The sequence below is a fragment of the Tachypleus tridentatus genome, chromosome 3 (assembly GCF_004210375.1).
Source record: "Tachypleus tridentatus isolate NWPU-2018 chromosome 3, ASM421037v1, whole genome shotgun sequence".
Classification (NCBI taxonomy): domain Eukaryota; kingdom Metazoa; phylum Arthropoda; class Merostomata; order Xiphosura; family Limulidae; genus Tachypleus; species Tachypleus tridentatus.
In genome coordinates this window covers 22,326,123-22,348,451 of record NC_134827.1, presented here as the reverse complement: position 1 = coordinate 22,348,451, position 22,329 = coordinate 22,326,123, and the positions used below count along the sequence as shown (strand labels likewise).

The following is a 22,329-nucleotide window of genomic DNA, read 5'->3' as shown; positions in this document are numbered from 1 at the left end:
AGTATATTAATGCAAGGCCTTTTTTATTCTCCTTTTTACTAGCTATATTTTTGTGTACCAACAATACCAAACGTGGGGCTTGCATATACCAAATTCAGTTTTATTATTCAGCAGGATTTCTACCAGCCAACCCTCAAGTTGAAACTCTTTCAGGTAAGATTAGCATAGGTTAATTTGAGACCTTGGGCAATGACCAAATGCATCAATCAAAAGGATTCAATCTTCCAACTTTTATAATTGTAACAAGATCTCATATTGGTCAAGTTATGAGCTAGAAGTTTGTGCTTAAACTCATTCTATGAGCTGCTACATAGCAGACCGAATTAATGTTACATAATTCAACATAGTTTTTTGTTTTTTTTCATAGACACTCAGCATTATGAAAGTGTAGCTTTAAAAACTCAATTAGAGAATACATTCCTTATTTTTACAAATCTCTGAAGTGGTGATGTGCATATCAACATCGTTAACTGCATTCCTGGTATTTTAAAATAAATGCTAGTTATAATGAATAGTTGTCTAACCAAAGGCACTAATTAAGAGTATAACTAAAGAACCAGTGGTTATGAAACAAGTTCAAAATGTTTCTAAGTAATTACACCCCTATTATCAGTTTTGTCATGTCCCTGAAGCATTTCTCACATAACCAAATAAATTTGCAAGTGGCATTTTCTACACTAGTGTTTAGTTTCCTTTACTTTAAGTATTATGTAAAAATCATTATTGCGAGTGGCATTTCAAATCATTACATCTAAATGTCATTTCTCAATACATGGGGTTTGTTTGTTTTTGAATTTCACACAAAATTACGCTAGGACTATCTTTGCTAGCTGTCCCTAATTTAGCAATGTAAGACTAGAGGGGAAGGCAGCTAATCATCACCCATTGCCAACTGTTTGGTTTTTTTTTAAACCAACAAATAGTGGGACTCACTGTCACACTATAATGCCCCCCCGTGGCTGAAAGGGTGAGCACGTTTATGAGTTGAGTGCCTTAACCACCTGGCCATGCTGGGCTCATATGAAGTTATGAACTATTCAATTTTAGACAGAAACAAAGATAAGCTCAATTATGTTCATAGATACTAAAACAAAATTATTTGCTGTAGTTAACGTATGAAAGTGACATACTTGTGAGCTGTAAAAATCTCCAGTGATACAAATGGGTGTTTCATCTGCCTGGATGTTTTGGCTCTCCTCTGATACTTTTATCATTGCCTGTGTTATCCTCTGCATTTCTCGAATCTATGTAAAAGAAAGCATCTTTACAATCTTTGTACTTTTAGAACTTAGAAGAACTCAAATTTAAAATCTCCAGATCAAAAACTAGATTACTTGGACATCAGCAAACTATGCTACCAAATTACCTTTTATATAAGTTGACATTTGCTATGGAACTGTCAATGTTTTGGACACATTTGAAAGGCTGAAATCCCTTACTTATGACAAGGTTCTGGTGATCAGATATTAATCCATATAATTGCTTAAGTATGACAATTAATTACCAACTTGTATTATTATTACTAAATATTAATTCTAACTTGATGATCAAACTCTAACTGGAGTGCCCAGAGTCAATTTCTGTGACACTACCAGCACACGACTTCTCTGAAGAAGTTGCAAGACCAACCACAAAATACAATATAAACTTGCTATTATATTACTCTACACTTATAAAACTTTGGGGATATTCTTTGGTGCCCCATCACAACTAGAAAATAAATTTGTAAGCTCAAATTAAAATAACTATTCTTTTATTTTTCTTCAAACTTTAATATAAAAAACTTTAAATTTGCCACTTTTCCAATTTAATGCACTTTGTATACTTAGTATTTCAAACTTGTTTTGTGCAAGTTTCAGGGGAAAATCCCCCTTTTTTTTTTTACCAGTGGTAGTAAAAACTATCAATTAACACAATTGCATATCACATTAACATTTTTATACACAACACTTCTCTCTTCTGAAGATACTTAACTTCATAACCTAAAAAAAACAATAGTTAAAAGATACATGGTTCAAAACTTCCATTATTAAAGCTTTTAAAAAAAGTTATTTGTAACAAAAATCATCACCTACAGCAGTGTTTTCCAAATTCTATCGCAGCAAGGTGCTGGGGGTGTTGCAATAGTTTCAGCAAACGAAAAATAAGAACATGAAGAAAAAAAAAACTACCTGAAAATACTGTATATGGCAGCAGTGAGATTGCAACATTAAGCAAGTTAAGTGGGTTACAGTGTGTTCAGTAGAAAAAAAAGTTTGGAAACCACTACTCCCTTCTCTTCGAGAGCCATGTTATTCCACCCACTCACATTAAATATTTTGAAGTCCAGGATGATGTGTTGACTACACGAACGAACTACATACAAAGGGAATATGTTTGATAACAACATTGGATGATTTACAAAGATTGTTCAAGAAATCTTGTTTCAAACAATGCCTTCCATTTTTATTTCTGTATCCACTTCCTTTGTAAATTTAACTTATATAAAGTGAGTTTTTGGCACTGTCTGAGGAACAAATTTAGCAGTCTTTTATATGGATTGCTCTTACAAGTACTGCATTTACTGCTTTACGAAAAATCAAACATCACAAACATTTACTAGTTGTTTGCTACAAGTTTTATCTTTCTCCAATTTGGATAATTTTCTTACCCATTTAATTTGAAATATCAGTAATATTTCACTATACATTGTGGACAATAACTTTCATCTCCAATACTCTAGATATTTTATATGTAAACCTCCCTCAAAGAAAGTTTTTGATTCAAGTTGCAAAAACATAAAGAGTTTAGGGAAAATACAGTCAAGGAGGAAAAACCAAAAATCAGACACTTTGCAACTCCTATATTACTACAGACAATATTGTGGAAATTAAATAGCATTTTAAACTATAATTTTGCTGAATATAGGTACCCCAGTTATAATTTTAAAACATTTGTTCACAATGCCTATAATTAGGAGCCTTAAATGTGTATGTATATATGACATCAATGCTTCACCAGCTACAAACTGACACCTTACACAAACTCATATATAAAAACTGTAAAAAACACTAACTGCCAATATTTCAACAGTTAAAAACTGAGGGAAAAATCAGGGACGTTCAATGATGTTTGGCTTACATTTTTTAATTATCTTGTTCATCATTCCTGTTAAGAATTTCCTTTGGAAAGAACATAAGAATTGGTTAGTTTACTTGTAATCCAATGTTCAACTCTTTTTCAACAGATTGTGCAGGAAGAAGTTGCATAACAAATCATGTTTCACAAATTTTTAGACTGATTATAAAGTAAATTAGTTGAACCCATGTTTAATTGTTTGCTACAAACTTTCTGCAAGAACAAATGCAATTCTTCAGAACCATTCTCAAACAAGATTATAAAAAAATTTAATAAAAATATTCTGAACAAACTTTAATCTCTTCTTATGAAATGCAAGTTTCTGATACATGACTGACTTTTGTCCAAATGGAGTTCCATTCATCTTTGGACAAGTGAATTTTTTCTGTTATGAATATATGTTATTAACCTGACCATACAGTATTGTTCAAGTGCCTGACTGCTTGATGTAACAAGTCAGCAAAGTATACTAACAACTTTTCAACCAATTACACTTAAATGCACTTAACACACACATTATGAACTTGCTTTCTTTAAATTTACTATTGTTTTACATTTCAGCATGTTGTAGAGTATATTTTGCCCATTAAAATAGTCAGTGTAAAAAGTATACCAAAATAATATCTCTTTTTGTAAAAAGAATGAAAAACTTATGACACAAATTAATCTAATGGTAGTTCAAGTAGTTAACTATAATATTGATATAGTTTCGTTGTTTTCATTTTTTTGCAATTTATATCCTATTATGGACCTTTAACTAAAGAAATCATGGATACACAAGCAATACGACACAACTAGTTTATAAAAGTGTGTTTAAAAAGCTGATGGTATTCTTAAAGGTCACTATTGTCACTTATGGTTAATTATAGTATTCTAGCAAATAATTTCAGGCATTGAAGTTTAAGTAATTTAAGGAGAAAAATCATAATACAAAAACCAACTGATTTGCCAATTTTATTTTATAGCAAAGCCACCTTGGCCTATCTTATGTGTGCACCACAGTGAACTGAACCTCAGATTTTAGTATTGTAACTATAGACATACCACTGTCCCAGCAGTGACACTTGGAGCAGTGAATTTTGTTTTTCCAACTACCATTATTTTTATTCATATCCACCCCCCTGCTCAAAATCAAACTTATTTTTAAATAAAAATGTGATAATACATGATCAGTTTGGTTCATTTTACCATTTACACTTTTACTCATTGTAAGTTGTATTTTAGGATGTCTCAAAAATAATGCTGATATAATGAATGCTTCTTACTGTCTGTCCTCCTTTTCCAATCACACGGCCAACTTGAGACGATGGAACAAAGATTTCTACTCTAAGACGTATATCCTGGGGCCCAGCAAAACCTTCATAGCTAACTTTCTTGAAGATCATGAACTGTGCCTGTAACAGTAAAATAAGTAGTTTGTTTGAAAGCATAACTAATAACACAACTACTATGGATGTTAAAAAAAATAATTGTTTAGAACTCACATTTTTGTCTTCTAAACCTGAATTTTTTTTTTACTCAGTTCTCATTCAGAGGTATTACTGAATAAGTAATTTAAGAACACAAATCAAAATCATACTGAACTTGAACATCTTTGAAAATGAACGAAGATTAATCTTTCCCTCGCATACAGTTCAATAGTAAACATATCAATCCTTTCCTTTCCAAATACTTAACTAACATACCACTGTGCTGCTAGATCCCAATAAATACACAAGTAGTAAGAGTTTGTACTAAAACCAATGCTAAGAAATGCTATTTCTAATTCATCAATATCCTTTAATAGTTCAATTAGTAATGTTATTGCCAGAACTTGATATCAGATTCATTTATTCTCATATAAACATATACTAAAGAGTGGTTCTCAACCTTCATGAATTCACACACTGACAGATTTCTGTCATTACTGCAATACTATAATTCACCAATGCAGCCACCCCACACACACACGTTCAAAGCATAAAATTTCCCAAGACAATTCATTGCCATACGTGTTCTCTCAAACAACAGATGTTTACAACACTAAATCACTTGTTTGTATTTAGTGTCACTAATGTAAAACAATAATACAGTGACTTGTGTCATTATGAAACCCACTATATTAACATAGAAATATCATGTAGTTAGATTGCAATCATGCAACTAGTATGTATTTATGCATTAGAATGTGTGGAACTCTTGCATTCCATGGAACCTGAGTGTTCTTCAGAACGAAGGTTGAAAATCACTGTACTACAATGCCCAACATTTTTCTCATAAAAGCGACACATTCCACACCTAATTCTCTATAAAACTTAAACGTATTTCAAGTTTTCAATGAGAGAACATCATATTTAGTTCTTAAGGGCTAGGCATAATAATTTTTTCTCATAAAAACGACATATTCCACACCTAATTCTTTATAAAACTTAAAGGTATTTCAAGTTTTCAATGAGAGAACATCATATTTAGTTCTTAAGGGCTAAGCCTAATAATAGTAACTTCAGTTTTTCCTCTACAGCAATTACAATAAAATGTTTTTATTTACTTTCTTATAAACAAATACACCATTCCTACTGTTTAAGTTAGGAAAACACTGCATAAGAATCTCTTCTAATGAAATGCAAGTTTCTGATGCATGATGGACTTTTGTCCAAATGGAGTTCCATTGATTTTTGGGCAAGTGATTTTTTTCTGTTATGAATGTATGTTATTAATCCACACACACACACACACTGTTTTTGCAATTTTCTTGCTACTGGCTAAGGTTGATTTAGCATGCCAAAAATATCCAATGTATAAATATTTAACACACAGTACAAGTACACTCCTTACTTTCCACTGTGACTCAGATGTCCCAATTATGGTTACTTTTCTTTCCGTTTGTCCTACTAATGGTTCATCTTTATCAGGCTGTGCAATCTTGAAGAAAAAATAAAATAAAACTAAAGCTATCAAATTGAAACATAAAAATACGAAATCTAAACAACTGTCAAATATTTAATTAAAAACTAAGCAGAAGAAGCAAATGACATAACTGGCTACGTGTATCTAATGCTCACTAGCTGATAATGTTGGAATGATTATACAAGTTAAACTAAACATTGTTTGAATGACTAGTCCAATCAGTACAGTGCACAAGTTCCTGAATACTGACTGGAATATTTTAGTTTTATTTCCAACCTATTTTGTCCAAATTAACCTCAGTCTTTGTTAACCAGTATGTTAAACTGACCTTTATACTGGCTCCAGAAGAGCATATCATGTCCCTGATGCTGGAACCTCCAGTACCTATTATGGCACCAACAGCAGTATTTGGAATGTACAAGAACACTTGTTCTTTACGTGGATCTTGCGGATTGGATAACACTGACCCTGGGTGGTAGTTTTGAGGCATACAAGGCAAGTTGTACATGCCATATGGAGGGATGGCTTGTGTTCCACGAAAAGCAGGAGGACAACCAGGGCCCCCCATGGTAGACATCATGGCCATAGGATGGACCCCAGGGAACATCAATGTTTGTGGAGCCATAGAAGAAAGGTCATTCTCGTAGCTCTGGCGTAATTTTGAACTAATCATCTGTTCAGCTTTAGAAGTATTTTCCAGTTTACCGACAATTGTTACAATTCGTTCCATGTTATAGCTGTTAACATCATGGATGCCACTGCAGAACATAATACATAAGTTTAAAAAGATAGACATTCTCACAAAAGATGTAAAACATCCACATACATTAATGTTGTATATTTTAAACAAAAAGCATCACTTTGATAAGATAAATGTAGTTCTTGTATATAAATATATTTTATGCAATTTTAATGTACTACATTACAATACTATTCCACAGAACCTATGACATAATTAGTAGACACAATGATTTTACACAAATATTCACAGTTTTGTCCTTATAACAGTATTACACAGCACATAACTGCATAGAACAATAGTTTTCTTCACTGATATTTCCTTTTAAGGCAAACATTACACCAAGTACTGTCTTAAAACAATGCTATAAATATTAAAACTTCTAAAACAAGTGACTTAACACAACACAGTTACAGGAACTGCATAATCATGATATTGAAATCATTTAAAATCACTTTATAAAACAATTTTCTTTCCTGTTTTGAATTTCAAGTGAAATATACTTTGTATAGAAATAAAAAATGAAACTAATACCTAGAAATGGTTATTTTCGTGTCTGTTTTCTCCATTATTCCTTTAATGGTATTGCCACTTTTGCCAATAAGGCGACCAATCAAGTTATTGTGAGCTAAAATTTTCAAAGGAATGTCACTGGAACAGAAAATTTATATTAGAATAAAAGACAAGTTAGTTGTGAAATTGACATGGTATATTGCAAGTAAGACAAGTTAAAAAGCATGTCTAGTAAAAACACCATTTATTTTAAACCCAACTAACACAGAGGTATTTATGACTATTTAGTTTTAAAGTTTAATTTATTCTTTTTGATTGTTTAGTTATAAAGTGTAAATTACACTAGATAACTAAAGTCTTAAACCTAAATCAAATACTAAATTTCAATCCCAACATGAAACTCCAAACCGACAACAAAATGGCAGTTGGTATGTCATGACAACAGGACAGTTGAACAGCTGTTAAGTCCACCTGAATTTGCAAAACAAAATACTGTTGGCCTTATTTACAGCCTCATCCACTGTTTGTATTCTCTTATAGTTGTAATGTTTAAATAACTCTTCAGAAACTACACATCCCCTTTCGTGTTGTCAGCTTCTAATTAATCCAACTTAAAAGTTGTATATCTATTTATACAAGATTTGCTGTAAAATAAAATGCAACTAAAAATATTTTAATTAGCTTGTTTTCTTTCATACAGCAAATGTTTTTATTATCATTATTAATTATTACAAAGATGAATTTTTTTAATTTATTAGTCTCTTCAAATTAATTAATATTACATACAAGAGCAATTATTCTCATAACTCAAAGAAAATTACAATTAAAATGACATTACTATACAAAACAGTTTTATGAACGAAAATTCTGGTTCATACTTAGTGATCTGGTTTGGATCCATCCAAGTTTGTTTTTTCCTGTTTGTTTTTTACTCATACTGTGAGCATAAACTTGACTTATTTTAATTCACTGGACTTTTTTTTTTTTTACCCCTTTATCTTAATGTACAATATCAATTATAATCTAAATTTTATGTGCAGAGCTTATGAAATGATTGACCTTAAACATCTTATGTTTTCACTGATTGCAAGTCTTACCCACGGCTAGAGTTCTCCGCTTCTTGCTGCACCACTTCTAAAATTTTCTTGCAAGCTAATGAACAGTTTTCTGGATCCCCATATATGGTAATTACCTATGTCATTAAGTTAAATCAATATCAAATCCATAATTACAAGTAATAAAACAAATTAAAATGATTGCACAAAAATATTAACTTATTCCACAATAAAGCTACAACTTTTTACAATGTTTTAAGAAAATGTCTTAATAAGGCATAATAGCATTAATGATAGTTTGTTGCTACAATAAGACAGTTCAATATCATGTTACATAGAACTGTCACACTGCCTCCATTTAACTTCTTTCATACTATCACTTTCAAACATTGTATGGCATGATTAATGCTCAAGGTTAATACAGTAGTTCAAATCTCATGCTGGAAATGTCTTAAGATAATAAATCAATTGATGTATAACAATAATAATAAACTAATATTAGAATTTATACAGGCTTACTTTTTCAAATGAGCCTGCGTTTTCTTTGCGGTGTACATCAACTCTGAAATTTCATAGAAAAAATTCCATTCAAACCAACTTAGACTATCTTATGAACAAGACTATACAAAAGTGAAAACTGGAAATGAGTTAAAGTTTAACTACCTGACTTGTTGCAGTCAAATACAAAGAACATGGAATACAATCAGTTTTTGGGACACTAACATGCTGTTTCACCTTGCCTATTCAAAATTCATAGCTTGAAAGAATAATTTTAAAAACTACTTGAATTTATTTTCCAAATTCAATAACTTTATAAAAAACTGTTTATTCAAATAACACAAATCAGCTAAATTCTAAACTTAGTTGAGCATGTTCTGGTTAAGTTTACACATTGGGTTTGTCTTCAAGTTAACAATTGTAACGTTTAGTATTTCTATAAGGTAACTCATTGTTAATTGGCAGTAGGAATTTGAGTCATAAAATATATTCATGTATTTCAATATAATTCTTAAAGAATACAAATATTTGAGTTTTTCTTACCTGGCTCGAGATTCCTGTGATATTCGTCTTATGGTACCACCTGCTCGACCAATGATTGCTCCTACCATATCACTAAAAACAAGTATTCTAAAAGAAAATAAATTCTAGTTATTACTCCTGTTTCAATTAAGGAACAAAGATTTTAAAACTAATTTAAAAAGACATGTAAAATAAGTAAAAATATAACCAAAGAAATGCTTAATGTTAACCTGATAGTAAGCAATATGCAACTTTTAATACATTAAAGTAAAATTTTCTTTATAGCTCATGTTACATTACTTAGATATAAACACAATAGCTCTATCCATCACTTAAACACTTATTTAAATCTAAAAGAAAACAAAAGTTTATTTTTGGTCATAGATGCTATTTTAAAAAAATTTGTTATTTTTTAGATGTTAATAAAATACATGTGCCAGGGATGAAATTTCTTTAGAGAAGTTAAATTAACTTTTGTCAAGTTTTTAAAATTCAGTAAATAACCTCAATTAATACAAAAAAGTTTGAAACCTGAATTATAAATTTCGCTTATAAAAACAATCAAACAAAAGATGAAGAAATGTATCAAATGACTGATAAAAAATTGGTTTTGGTGTCAGTTTTCAAAATCATAATTAAATCACCACTAAAACCTTTGTTATGTTAACATATAAGGATATATCAGAGCAAACAAAAAAGATTGTCATTAACTTATCATGACAGTTGATACACTATCATTACTGTATATCTTACATGGTAAAAACTTTCTAAAAAACGTTTTAAATACTGAAGTAATCATCTGATAACAATTTCACTGGATTTTGTGTGATATATTAATAAATAAAACCTTGTATTTACAGCAATATCTTAAATATAACTTGTCATGTGTGAACTTAATTTCATTAGAAGCACATTGAAAACTAAGTTTTATTCAAAACATGTTGACATGGTATGAAGTGTTTAATGTGTTTTCAGTGCATATCGAGCCTATCTATTTAAAGATACTGGAAGCATTATCTAGTGTTCCTCAGACTGCAGAAAGGCTTAATATTAAGTTATAATACTTTTAAACATTGCAAAATGGAAGAAGTACATCTAATGCAAGCTACATAACACCTCACAAGATTCTAATTATGAGTTAATATCATGTAAAGCTGTCAAACAACATTGCCATATGCATAATTTTTGTTTATGGTAAGCCAAAAGAAATTTTCTGAAATTTAGATGCAGTGTGTTAGTAAAATAGTGATCTAAATCCTTCACACTGATGTGCATTTTATTTATATTACCAGTTGTACCTCTTTTGCAGAATGGCATAAAGATTGAACATTGAAGCCAGTAAGAGCAACATCTACCTAAAATGTTTAAACTTTGCCAAATCATGTTAACATTAGAATACCTATTAATAGCTCTTCAAACAATCATTAAATTAATATAATTATGGTTTGAATACAGTAGTCAAAATAGGTACTCATTTGAGATAAAATGTCAGTAAAATTTGCTCAATAAATTCATTTTATTACATGTAAAGAAAAATCCTCAAACCTTATTTCTGTAGAAGTTCTTAAATATTACAATGATTACATTATACAGGGTGGCCCATAAGTCCCTACCCATCCACATGTTATGTTATATTCAATTATGCACGTATTATAAATTTGTTTTGTTTTTTTCAGAGAAATGTGGCCGATGAAGTCCATTTACACTTGAAGAGCGTATTGTGACAAGTACAACATGTGATAACTCTTTGGGGATACATAAAGGACACTGTGTCTAACATTGTGTCTACACAATGTTATAATACTAATGATGAGTTGAAGGCAGCTGTTACTGCAGTATTTGGAACAATAACCCCTGCTATGTTGAGGAAAATGTCTCGCAGAACATGGTGTCGCATAATATTATGCAGCAAGAATGAGGGACAGCACACACATACACTGGATACATAAGATATATGGATGGGTAGGGACATACGGGCCACCCTGTAGAATGTAAAACCTTTTTTTTTTGTCATGAAATGTATTTTAAACAAATTTTTGCAAGAAATGAAAAAGCTGTCAAAAATCAGCTTTCACAGGAAAATATTACCGTAAAGGAAAATCTGTTGGACGCATAGAGTTAGGAGAATTTCCTGAGTAAGGAAAGGATCGGGAGAGACCTCTGTTAGTGCGACCTCCAAGGTTTCCATGTCCTTGATCCATAACAAAATCTACTTTTAAAGGTAAACCTTCAATCTCATATCCATTCAGTTCGGTGAAAGCTCTAAGAACAATAAAAAAAAAAAAGGACAAGAGTGAAAGAAACAATCTTAGAAAATAAATGAAACCTATTATACTTCATAAACATTACCTATACAAGTCCAGTTTAATTTGAAATATGTATAACTGATATTACAGTAGAAGCTGTTTTACATCACCAACATAATACTTCAATTGTTTTAACTTTCTCACATTAATTCATCTTTTTCCTTGTATACTACACATTATCAAAAGTTAGAAAAATATACAAATACTGACAAAGTGAAGGAACAGCTTCACACAGTTATCAGTAAGCAGACTACTAATTATGGTAACAAAATCAAAAGTGAATTAATTATTCTGTTCATAATAAACTTACTGCTGTGCTTGATCTGATGTTTGATACGTTACAAATACATGATACGAGTTTTCAGATTTGGTTGGGCCTGAAAGATACAAGTGAACCTGTTAGAGATAACTGCTAATTAGCAGCGTAAAATGGATTATTTCTTAAAACAAGATATCTAAAATAACAAAGCAAGAAACAAAAATCGTGTAGCGAATAACAATTATCTAAATGATGTAAATAGACACGGATAAAAGATCTTTTAACTAAACATTGTCTATAAAAAGTATTCTAAAAACTTTATAAGTAGGAAGTTGATGTATATTAAATTAGATTAATTGATTTGCCTGGTTGATTTTTAGTTTCACCAAATGTACATATATGATTAATGTTAACCCTGAGCAAAATGAAATCATGCATAACGCACGTAAAATCGGATGCTACGTACACTTTAATCCGTTATTGAGTTTGATTTTTGAACCCTAACATTTAATAAGTTACATTTCTGAGTATTACCTGTTAGCAATCTGGAGATTATGTTGAAAATGTTTTGATATGCTTATTTTAATTTCCATTCTACACAAGTATCCGAAATCACTAAGTTTTCACTGTGTGTGTATAAAACGTTCAGTTTTCTTATAAATCAGACACTTTTAAAATGTGTGCAACCTCATTGGTGAACGTTGACAGTGTACGAGAAATTTCATTGCCTCATATGACAGGGAAAAGGCATCAAAAATCATAAGATGTTTTCTTTTTAATTTGTGTTTTATGTGTGGCTTGCGTCTTAAAATACCATCTTAAATTTCAGGTCAGCCACTCCCAACCTACTTTTCTATCGTTCCATATCACAGTAAAGAGGGTCTTAAACTGCTCGTGAAAAACTTGTTTATTCTACATATCATGCATATAATTTTGCGAGTATGATTAGATGTTTCCGGCTTTGAGATGTACGTAATGTCCGCATTAGGTGTCTACAAAATAAGTGTCAAATTTATGGATTTCATTCCATGATTAGGAAAATTTTCTAAATTCGTAAATAACTAATTTTTTTGAACCCACCCCTTTTCTTGGAACTATACAATTCATAAATGGTTCCATTCAGCTTCACAATATACGACTTCAAACCTTCCGAAAAAATGTACAGCTTCGAAGCATTTAAAGATTGCCTTCTTTTTGAAATCCACCCAATAATAATAATTTCCACGGGTACACAATACAAGTCAGAGATGCCATGAAACACCAACACAGTAAAATATCCAAAAATCCTCCCGCAAAAAATAAGTTGGTCAAGTTATTTTATGTAATTCTATACAGTTACAAAATAACACGTTTATTACTTTAGCATACACGAAACAAACAAACATTGCTCTCCACAATAAACTATGAAACTAAACCTTTCAATACTTGTTTCCTCTTTTATGCCTAAACAGAAGGTTTGGTTATTGTAAAACTGGTTAAAAGTAAAACGGTATCAACGTCGAACAGAGCTAATTCAAAAATATAAATGACCAAGCAAATGTAACCCAAATCCCACCCTCTCATGGGTAAGTCTCAGAAACGGAATGTTTTTTTATTATTATTAATGTACTTCTTAGGGACAAACGAATCAAGTGGCTTATCACAGTACCTTTAACACAGTGCTGAACTTCGCCAAATGTTGTCAACAGTGTTCTGATTTGATCCCACTCAAAACTGTTTGGAATGTTGCTAACATGGATCTTATTACTGTGAGACCTGCAACATGAAAAACAAAATACAGTAACCATAAAACGTTTACAGAAAGGGGGACAAAGTCGAAAGAATATCATGTTATTCGTTTAAATGATAAAATCTTTGTTAAACCTGGGTCATTCCGTGTCAATTCAAAAGAATAAAAAAGTTTTCCCAGTTTATGTGTCAAAGATTTCCTTGAAAACAAAATTCAAGCAAAAACTTCATTGTGATTTATTCAGCCATACTGTACAGCTTTAGGATTTTGCATAACTGAATAAATCAAAATGATGTTTTTGCTTAAATTTTGTTTCAAAGAAATTTAAGATATGAACTGGGAAGTCCGACGTGAGTTGGCATGGAATACCCAATCTATCTTCACAAGATATGGTTGTTTTCTGGACAGTTTGAAATCGTAACTAGTTTTTGGAATGATTAAACGGTATTCAATACTATTTAACGGTTTAAAGTCGGTAATTGGTTGTGCGTTTTCTTATAGCAAAGCCACATCGGGCTATCTGCTGAGTCCGCCGAGGAGAACCGAACCCCTAATTTTAACGTTGTAAATCCGTAGACTTACCGCTGTACTAGCAGGGAATAGGTAATTGATTGACTGGTTGTTTAGGAGGTTAGCACAGAACTGTATAGGATTATGTGTGCTAGCAGTCTGTAATCTGAACCGATAAAACAGTCTTGCTAAAATACCGGCAGTTTGTCAGCATCACCCACAGCTAACTTTTTGGTTACTCTAATTAAACAGTGTGGGTTCATCGTCACTTATGACGCATCTACGGCCGAGAATTACGAAGCAAAGTTCTTACGCCAAAGGGATGCGAGCCGTGAACCTTTAATTTCACAACTCGCACTTATCCCTTGGCAACGCCCGAAACTAAATTCAAGCACATAAATAAATCACTTCATATTCCGATACGTTTCAGCTTTCAGATTTTTCTCCTTATAATGCTAAAAAACAGTTCCAGTTTTATCAGACAGGTGGTAGTACTGTTTATTTAGGAATGACCCGAATTATCCATCAAGATTGTATTCTTAAATATCCACCAGGTCACATATCTATACAATACTTACTAGTGTTTAACTATCCAGATGTTAAACGAGTCACAATTCTTGGGAATGTCTGTAAGTGTGTTTGAATTTCATGTTTTCTTTTTGTTATTACTCAAAACCGGAAACAATGGTACCGTCCATATACACTGAAGTGACGTAGTTTCAAACTTAACCACTAGTAATTTTTTAATCATAATTCAAGTGTAAAGATGTTATCCCTTAAATTTAGCTTTATCGAAAATGTTTATTTAAAAAGCTAAGACACAGTGTTAAACAGTAATTACCGGCCAATACTAACAGTTTAATAATTATTACAGTTGGAACCTCATTGTGTTTATAACTTATTTATAATACAGCCTTTCTATGTCTATTGAAACTGCATTAAAAAAACAAGTAAAAAAAAACTTTACAAAAATGGATATAAATATAAGGATGACATTTGCATCACCCCTATATAACAGACAATTAACATACACGAAGTTAAACATTTCACTACATCACAACGGTTTAATTTATCCTACTTTTGTTAACATTCTACTGTGTATTTGTGCTATTATGTAAGGACGGTGTAAATGCCATTCCTTATTTACTTCCTTTTATACTGTTATTTTAAAAATCACAAATCAACCACATAATCTCATCCAACATTTAAGCACTAGTATTGTATTTTCTAGTTAGTTCAGTGTAGTGTCATGTTTGCAGTTTCTTAAATTTCTCGCAATGTTTATAAACTGTTCCGTGGACGTTCCATCACTACAAATATTAAGCATTGTAATTCTCACAATATTTCAGTCTTTTTTGAGAGTATTAGAACATCACAACCAAAACAAAATAATTACTGCAACGGTCTCGCAAGTGTCAGCACTATTCACAACAATATAAAGGATGTGTACCTACACAAAATGTAAAAGAAGATACGACTGACGTACCATCCACGTATTCAAAAAGTACAGGTGTCAGTCACTTCATGTCGCAAGCATTTACTCTGAAGAAATGTGTTACACTACTAGCTTTTAATACACACGTAAAGTGTTCTATGCAAGAGCAGAGAATGACTTGGCACGAATCAAGGACAGCGACTTCAGGCACCTAAGTCAACCAAGCTTAGGAGATGATCTGGCGAAATACGCGCGCGCTTTTTCTGCGCTTCCAACCAGTTACTTCTCTCCACTGTCACGGTTCTCTTTATTACACAGGGGAGATTTGGTACTGTATTTGGTGGTAACGGTAAGATTACTGGAGACTAAGCAAACAGATTTCGGTAAAGGCCTACCACTATGTTAGATAATCTATTCCACGTTGGTTGTTTGTGGTGTTGTAAGATTAGTAGATAACTTAATGAACAGTGGTCTCGAGCTTTAAGGCTGTCACATGAAAAAAAAAAAAAAAGCACAAAAGGCACACAAGTATTTTGAGAAATTCAACGTGAAAAAACTGTTACGCTAAAGACGACCATTCTCACAGTCAGTTTGTTGTGTGCTTCGTATTTGAGCACACTAATATCCAACAGACAAGTCTGAAGCAAACACGAAAATAACAGATTCTGGAAAGATTATGTAATCAAAAAAATGAACGTGTTAAGAAATAAGTTTTTATTTACAATGGTTTGTATTCATGTCAATGTTTTCCTGTGCTTACCAGATTTTTAACAGAGTTTAAAATGGCTGATGAATCTTTCTATGCATTTCCGTACTGAAAAGAGAGCAGAAAGTATACTATACGGCCCTTTCAAATCATTCAGTGTGATCTTGAGCGATAGTTGTCCAAATAACATAATCTCTAACTCATACCAATTTGTACAAGTATCTGTGTCGCCTGTTGACACTCTCGTCCCTCCTAAGGAGCCAAAGAAATACTGATAAAAGGCAAGGTAGCCAGCCAGTCAGCAGCCCCCTAATCAACCATGCTAAGAGATTGATTGTTACTTTTATAACGCTTGTGTACTTGCACTGTTTCGTCAATGGTTAATCGAACAACCTTAAAGCTCCAATAAGTGTATTTAACACTTGATACCAATACACGATCTTATTCTAATTCATATATTACTCTTGAACAATTAATTGGTGAAATTATCCTGATTACATGTTTTAATGCAACTCGGTTTAAATCTACATCACAGAGACTCGTAAAATTACGGATATTTACATTAACAGCATCAAAAAGAATGTACTGGATTTACAAATATAATGACGCCTGCAATGCCTAAAATATTTAATTTGTTCCAAAGAGTATGTAATTTATTCACAACTTGTGAATCACCACATGTAAAATCCAGGGCTCGTTTTATAAAGCAACTAAGTAGGTGTGCATTTTTTCTTAGATTAACTGCTGTGAACGCTTACAACTACAGCGGCTGACATTTTTCTCTGGGAGTTAGGTTATTTCATTTTAATGGCCCTTAGTGCAAATTTCGATCTCCAGAAGCTGGTGTCCCTCAGGTAATGGTGGTTAGCCCTATACTCTTCATCATGTATGTAAACAATATGCCACTGAAGGATCCAAATCATGGATTCTCTTCACAGTTCGCAGATGTGGCAGTCTGGAAAAGTGCCGCAACACCCACGATAGCAGCCACTAACATATAACCGCAACTAAATAGAATAACTGAATACTGTCAAAAATATAGAATAAAAATAAACAGCAAAAATAGAACTCGTAGTCTTTACGAAATCGACAAAACACAAAAAACAGCCAGAATTATATATGAATGGTACACTACTTCAAACTGCGCCATCGGCAAAATTTTTAGGTCTAACAATGTTTTCCTTTGCTTACCAGATTTTTAACCGAGGTCAACATGGTCGAATTAACTTGGATTAATTCAATATGATATGCTCACTATTAATTCAGAAACTGAAGTGATTTCTATTGGGTTTGTGGCCAATATTTATACAATTCCATAAAAATATCGGGTTATCGAATTAAAAATAATACTTTACTGATCACTTTTTTCACGGATTTACCGCGGATTAACTTTAATGTATGTAGAGGTGTGATTCGGTAACAATGGCGGCCTCCATAAAGCTGACATGGAGAGCAGATAAGGTAGATTAACGGTCGATTTCTATTGTAATATATTTTATTTATTTCCCAAATTAAAGCAAATCCTTTTTAAATATCCCCTTGAAGGTATAAAGCCAGGATTAAATCCGTAAGCCGCGTTTTTACACGTTCTTAAATTAGCGGTGAGCCGCGATAATCCTCGCTCACAAGACTTGCTACAGCGGCTTAAGCGATTTCGCGGTTTACTGGTTCGCGGCTTAATGGCGCTCCACTGTATTAGACCAGTAATATATTATGCAGCTCCAGCATGGATGACTATAAGCAATAAAATAATTAAAACCAAACTACAAATAATCCAAAACACACTCCTTACAACAGCATACAGAGTTCCAAGAACTATATCATCTTAATTCATACACAAATATTCGAACATACCAACCGTACCAGACAGACTTCTACATAGTGGAATAACGTACGTCGATAAGAATTGGATGAAAAACGAATTACTATGTGAACTAGATAGGTACCTCATACATGATGAAGCTAGTCCTAAATATCTCTCCCCAGTTAATTTATATTTTAAACATAAAAGCAAATAAATACATAAATAACAATAATAAATATTAAATAGTAAAAAAAAAAAAAAAAAGTGCCACTAACAAACTTGACATTCTGCTGATAGAGTAAAATAATAACCATATATGTGCCACAGGACATGGACATTGCCCTGAAAAGGATCAGAATAATATGCAGTTCAACAATTTCAAATACCAATACGGTAAGATCATAAGTACGGGGAGGAGGAAGAGGTCACAGAGAACCTGACCCTCCAGGGTATGAATATTTCTTACCCAAACACCGAGAGAGAGAGAGAGAGACTAAATAACCGATTTGCATTTTGCACGCACACAGTTGGTTTGAATTTCGCGTACAGCTACACGAGGGCTATCTGCACTAGCCGTCCCTAATTTTGTAGTTTAAGACTAGAGGGAAGGCAGCTATTCACCACCACCCACCGCCAACTCTTGGGCTACCTCTTACCAACAAAGAGTGGGATTATCACATTATAACGCCTCCACAGCTGAAAGGGCGAGCATGTTTGATGTGACGGGGAGCATATAATTGGTACATGTTAAATATTTTAAAACCAAATAAACTGATTTATTAGAATGACCTACAATTTCTATCCAACTCGTCTGATTAGATTCCAGTCTGGGAGGTTTTCGGTAATAAAATGTTGTTTTATGGGGCGATTTTCCAGTTGTTCGTGCGAAATTTTCAGCTGTCATAATAATAATTTTAAGAGCGTATGGCTAAAAGCTCTTATAATCTGTCGATCACACTACATTTAATATATACAGTGCCGAAGAGGCCTTTCGTCAATGTCAGGGCTAATCACATCAGCTGGAATTCGACAAGCACTTTGGTTGAATAGGTAATATTTGTATAATCAGATTTCATAAACGATGACGTATTACGTGATCTAGATTATAAGTATTATCAAGTCTGAGTCATTTACGAATCACACTTTGAGGTTAAGCGCTGATGACGTTTAACTCTGAGAATTCCCAACTTACCTTTCAGAATGTTGAGCTATTAGTAACTATGAACTTCAACACGAGTTTTATTACAAGCTCTCTTTCTTCAGCTAACTTAACACCTACCGTCAAGTTTCGGTATTAGTTATCGCTTTCTCTACACTTGTAGATTTTTTGTACGCCAAATTATGAATTATATCAACGTGAAAATTAGAACGTTTCATCTTTAACCACTTATACTCAACCCTTACAAACACGAAGCGTTACCCATAACTTATCTTCTACAGTTTTCCTGAAATTGACTACTTTCTGGAATAGTATCAAAACCAAAACTTATTCCTATCGCTTCGTGAAAATGGTTACGGCCCGATAATCCGAAAATTGACAAACAAGTGAATCGCACGTGTAAGCAATTCAGGTTGCTATATTACGTAAATACTATTTACCTGCATAATGTTATATCAGGGACTCAAATCAGTCTAACATTTTGAAGTATATTCCTAGAAACCCATATTACTGTTAGCTGTAATTAATGTTTGAGAAAAAATTTGAATAACCATCGAAAGAATAAAAGCAAACATCAATAATATTGACTTAAATATTTGGAATATCGCTTCGTCCACGTGAATAGTGGTGAGAAAAAAAAAACTTGTATGACAAACCAACTCGTGTATCCAGTAATCTTTCTTGAAACTGAGTGATTACTATACAAACTAATTACATCATTACACAAATAAGTAACAAAGCAACAAATCTGGTCTCAGCTGGAAATGTTACTTTAAAACTCAACATGATTTAAAGATAGTGGGATATAACATGCGTTAGCACAGCAGTATAGAATACGAGTCTTATTTACACTACGTTAACATACAAGTCGCTCACACATGAATTACAACAAAGAAAAAAATCGACAAAATTGAAGTTTGCATCGCGGTTTCCAAAACTTAAGCCTATCTCCGAACACTCAAATGTACGTTTTCAGTACGAGATCCAGACTCACGATATGGCCTCGCCAGTCTTAATTTACGTAACGTTTTAATTTTAAATTTTGTAGTTCTTACGTAAATAACCAGGAATTCGACATGTGCTGATTTCATCCCAGATCTAATGTGAACAGTGATTTATAAACCCCTTTACCCACGACAAAGCCAGTGAAACTCAAACAAGAAGTTTCTCTACAAATATCCGAACTCAAAGTGCATATTACTACATTTCATTACATATAAACTAATTTTTCGTTTTACGATCCAAAGCCTCAGACCACGAAGAGTGTTTTTTTTTGGGGGGGGAGAATACATTACATGGACATTACACTGAGGTCACAACCAAGTCAATATAAGAAATATCTAAAAGTTTTCTATATTTATCTCACAGAACGTTTTTTTTCTTAAAGTTAAATTACCAAAATCAGACAGCATTTATCTCATGAAAAACTAATTTTCGTATTGTTCCACAATACATGTAAAATGTATGAAGACAGATGGAAGCAAAATCAAATCACAATACATCATAAAACACTGATACAGATAATATAATATTCTGATCACATGCTCAGTCAAATTATAATTTTGTGACTTATTGTATAGGTTTCGCGTATTATTAAAACTACATTTTGATAAATTTACATATTTATTATACATTTTTTACCAAAAACATTTCGGAAGTTCCTAATTGTCTGCTTCAACGTTTCGATATGACAGTAAAAAACAAGTTAACATGCAACACAACAAATTGCAAGTGATAACAAAAATGCAGGTTTAGTCATAAATAAGCTTTATTAATAACTTATTAAAATCACCTCATGGAACAAATGTTTATAACACGGTTTCCATAGTAACCAAACATGTAGAGACAAAAAGCACTTCAAATATATAGAAAACAAGACGTACAAGTGTCAAAAATAATGTCATTGGCTTCATCTTCATTAACGCATAATTTCACGTGCTTAACTAATCAATATCATGGTTATTTGCGAAAAATTTAAAGTCTAGAATTACATTAATTTACGAAGTAACACGTGATGAAACTGTTTTACAGGGAGAATAAAAATGAAATTGTTAACTGTGAACACGAGATAGTACAGAAATATAAACGTATACCATAAACACGTTCGTTCTTTCACACCTGTCAAAGGAATTGGCACAGAGCCAAGAATGGCGATGTGTACAACATTTTGCTTTTTGACGTTGTTACATTGTATTATATACTGCTGCAAAGCTATTTACTAAAGAAAGGTTTGCTTTACGAAAATACTGAATGGAAATATTTTGATTATGTAATACACGTTTATACGTTACTTGCTTTCCTTCACACTGTTTATTTCAAATACGATAAAGATATAACATTTTATTTGAGGAGAGAAACGGGACCTCAAATGTAGAAAATCATACCGAATAGATCACACGGTGCAGTAAATAGAGAAGTTAGATGGTACATACACTCTACTCCACGTTGATACGACCCTACAACAGGGTTAGTTCGACATGAAAACACCTTAAAATTTATGTCCCGTACCGAAATGAAAAACTAACCAAACTGATACCATGGAAACACTAAAAATAAGCGCCACAGTAGGCTTATTAAAACTAAAAGGATGAAACTGTCTACTCCGAGCTCGATATAATTCAACGAAATGCTTTCAAACGAGTCAAAAGTAATATTAGAGTATTTATTGTGTATTTAAGATAAACAAGATCTGTATATAGCAATTGATGAAGATAAGAACAATACGATGCGAAACCTAGAATATATTTTTGTACGATTATACAGTTCTCGTGTTAAACTATATTAAACGTGTGCAAAGATTCACGTGGATTCCAGACTGCGTGCGCGCGTGTATAGGGGTGGGTGGGAGAGTAGCCTATTGTGAAGTTACGCAATAATAGCGATGTAAGTCCCGTTGTGAAGCACAAATGTACAGCAAAAAATCAGTATTACAAGTTCCACACGGATCAGGGTCGGGGGATGAAGTATCCTCTCCCCCAGGAAGATTTTCCCATAACTCTGGTTGTAGTGAAACACGACTTTTGTGCATCACACTAAAGTAATATAAACTTAAATACATGTAAAGTAGTGGTTCCCAACTTTTTTATGTCTC

At 32.5% G+C, this 22,329-nt stretch overlaps 1 protein-coding gene across 4 annotated transcripts in view; it reads right to left on the bottom strand.

The window, feature by feature from the left end:
• LOC143246517 (insulin-like growth factor 2 mRNA-binding protein 1) overlaps window positions 1-22,329 on the bottom strand; it is a 62,944-nt gene that overhangs the window by 3,532 nt on the left and 37,083 nt on the right. For 3 of the 4 annotated variants that reach the window (XM_076493348.1, XM_076493344.1, XM_076493345.1), the window contains exons 3-13: window positions 13,544-13,650; window positions 11,947-12,013; window positions 11,419-11,592; window positions 9,352-9,438; window positions 8,830-8,872; window positions 8,353-8,447; window positions 7,277-7,393; window positions 6,332-6,761; window positions 5,932-6,018; window positions 4,383-4,511; window positions 1,131-1,244 (exon numbers count right to left, since the gene is read on the bottom strand). In XM_076493348.1, the coding sequence (XP_076349463.1) occupies window positions 1,131-1,244; window positions 4,383-4,511; window positions 5,932-6,018; window positions 6,332-6,761; window positions 7,277-7,393; window positions 8,353-8,447; window positions 8,830-8,872; window positions 9,352-9,438; window positions 11,419-11,592; window positions 11,947-12,013; window positions 13,544-13,650 (1,450 nt within the window). The remainder of the gene's footprint in view (window positions 1-1,130; window positions 1,245-4,382; window positions 4,512-5,931; window positions 6,019-6,331; window positions 6,762-7,276; window positions 7,394-8,352; window positions 8,448-8,829; window positions 8,873-9,351; window positions 9,439-11,418; window positions 11,593-11,946; window positions 12,014-13,543; window positions 13,651-22,329) is intronic. The other variant, XM_076493346.1, reaches the window with a different exon arrangement.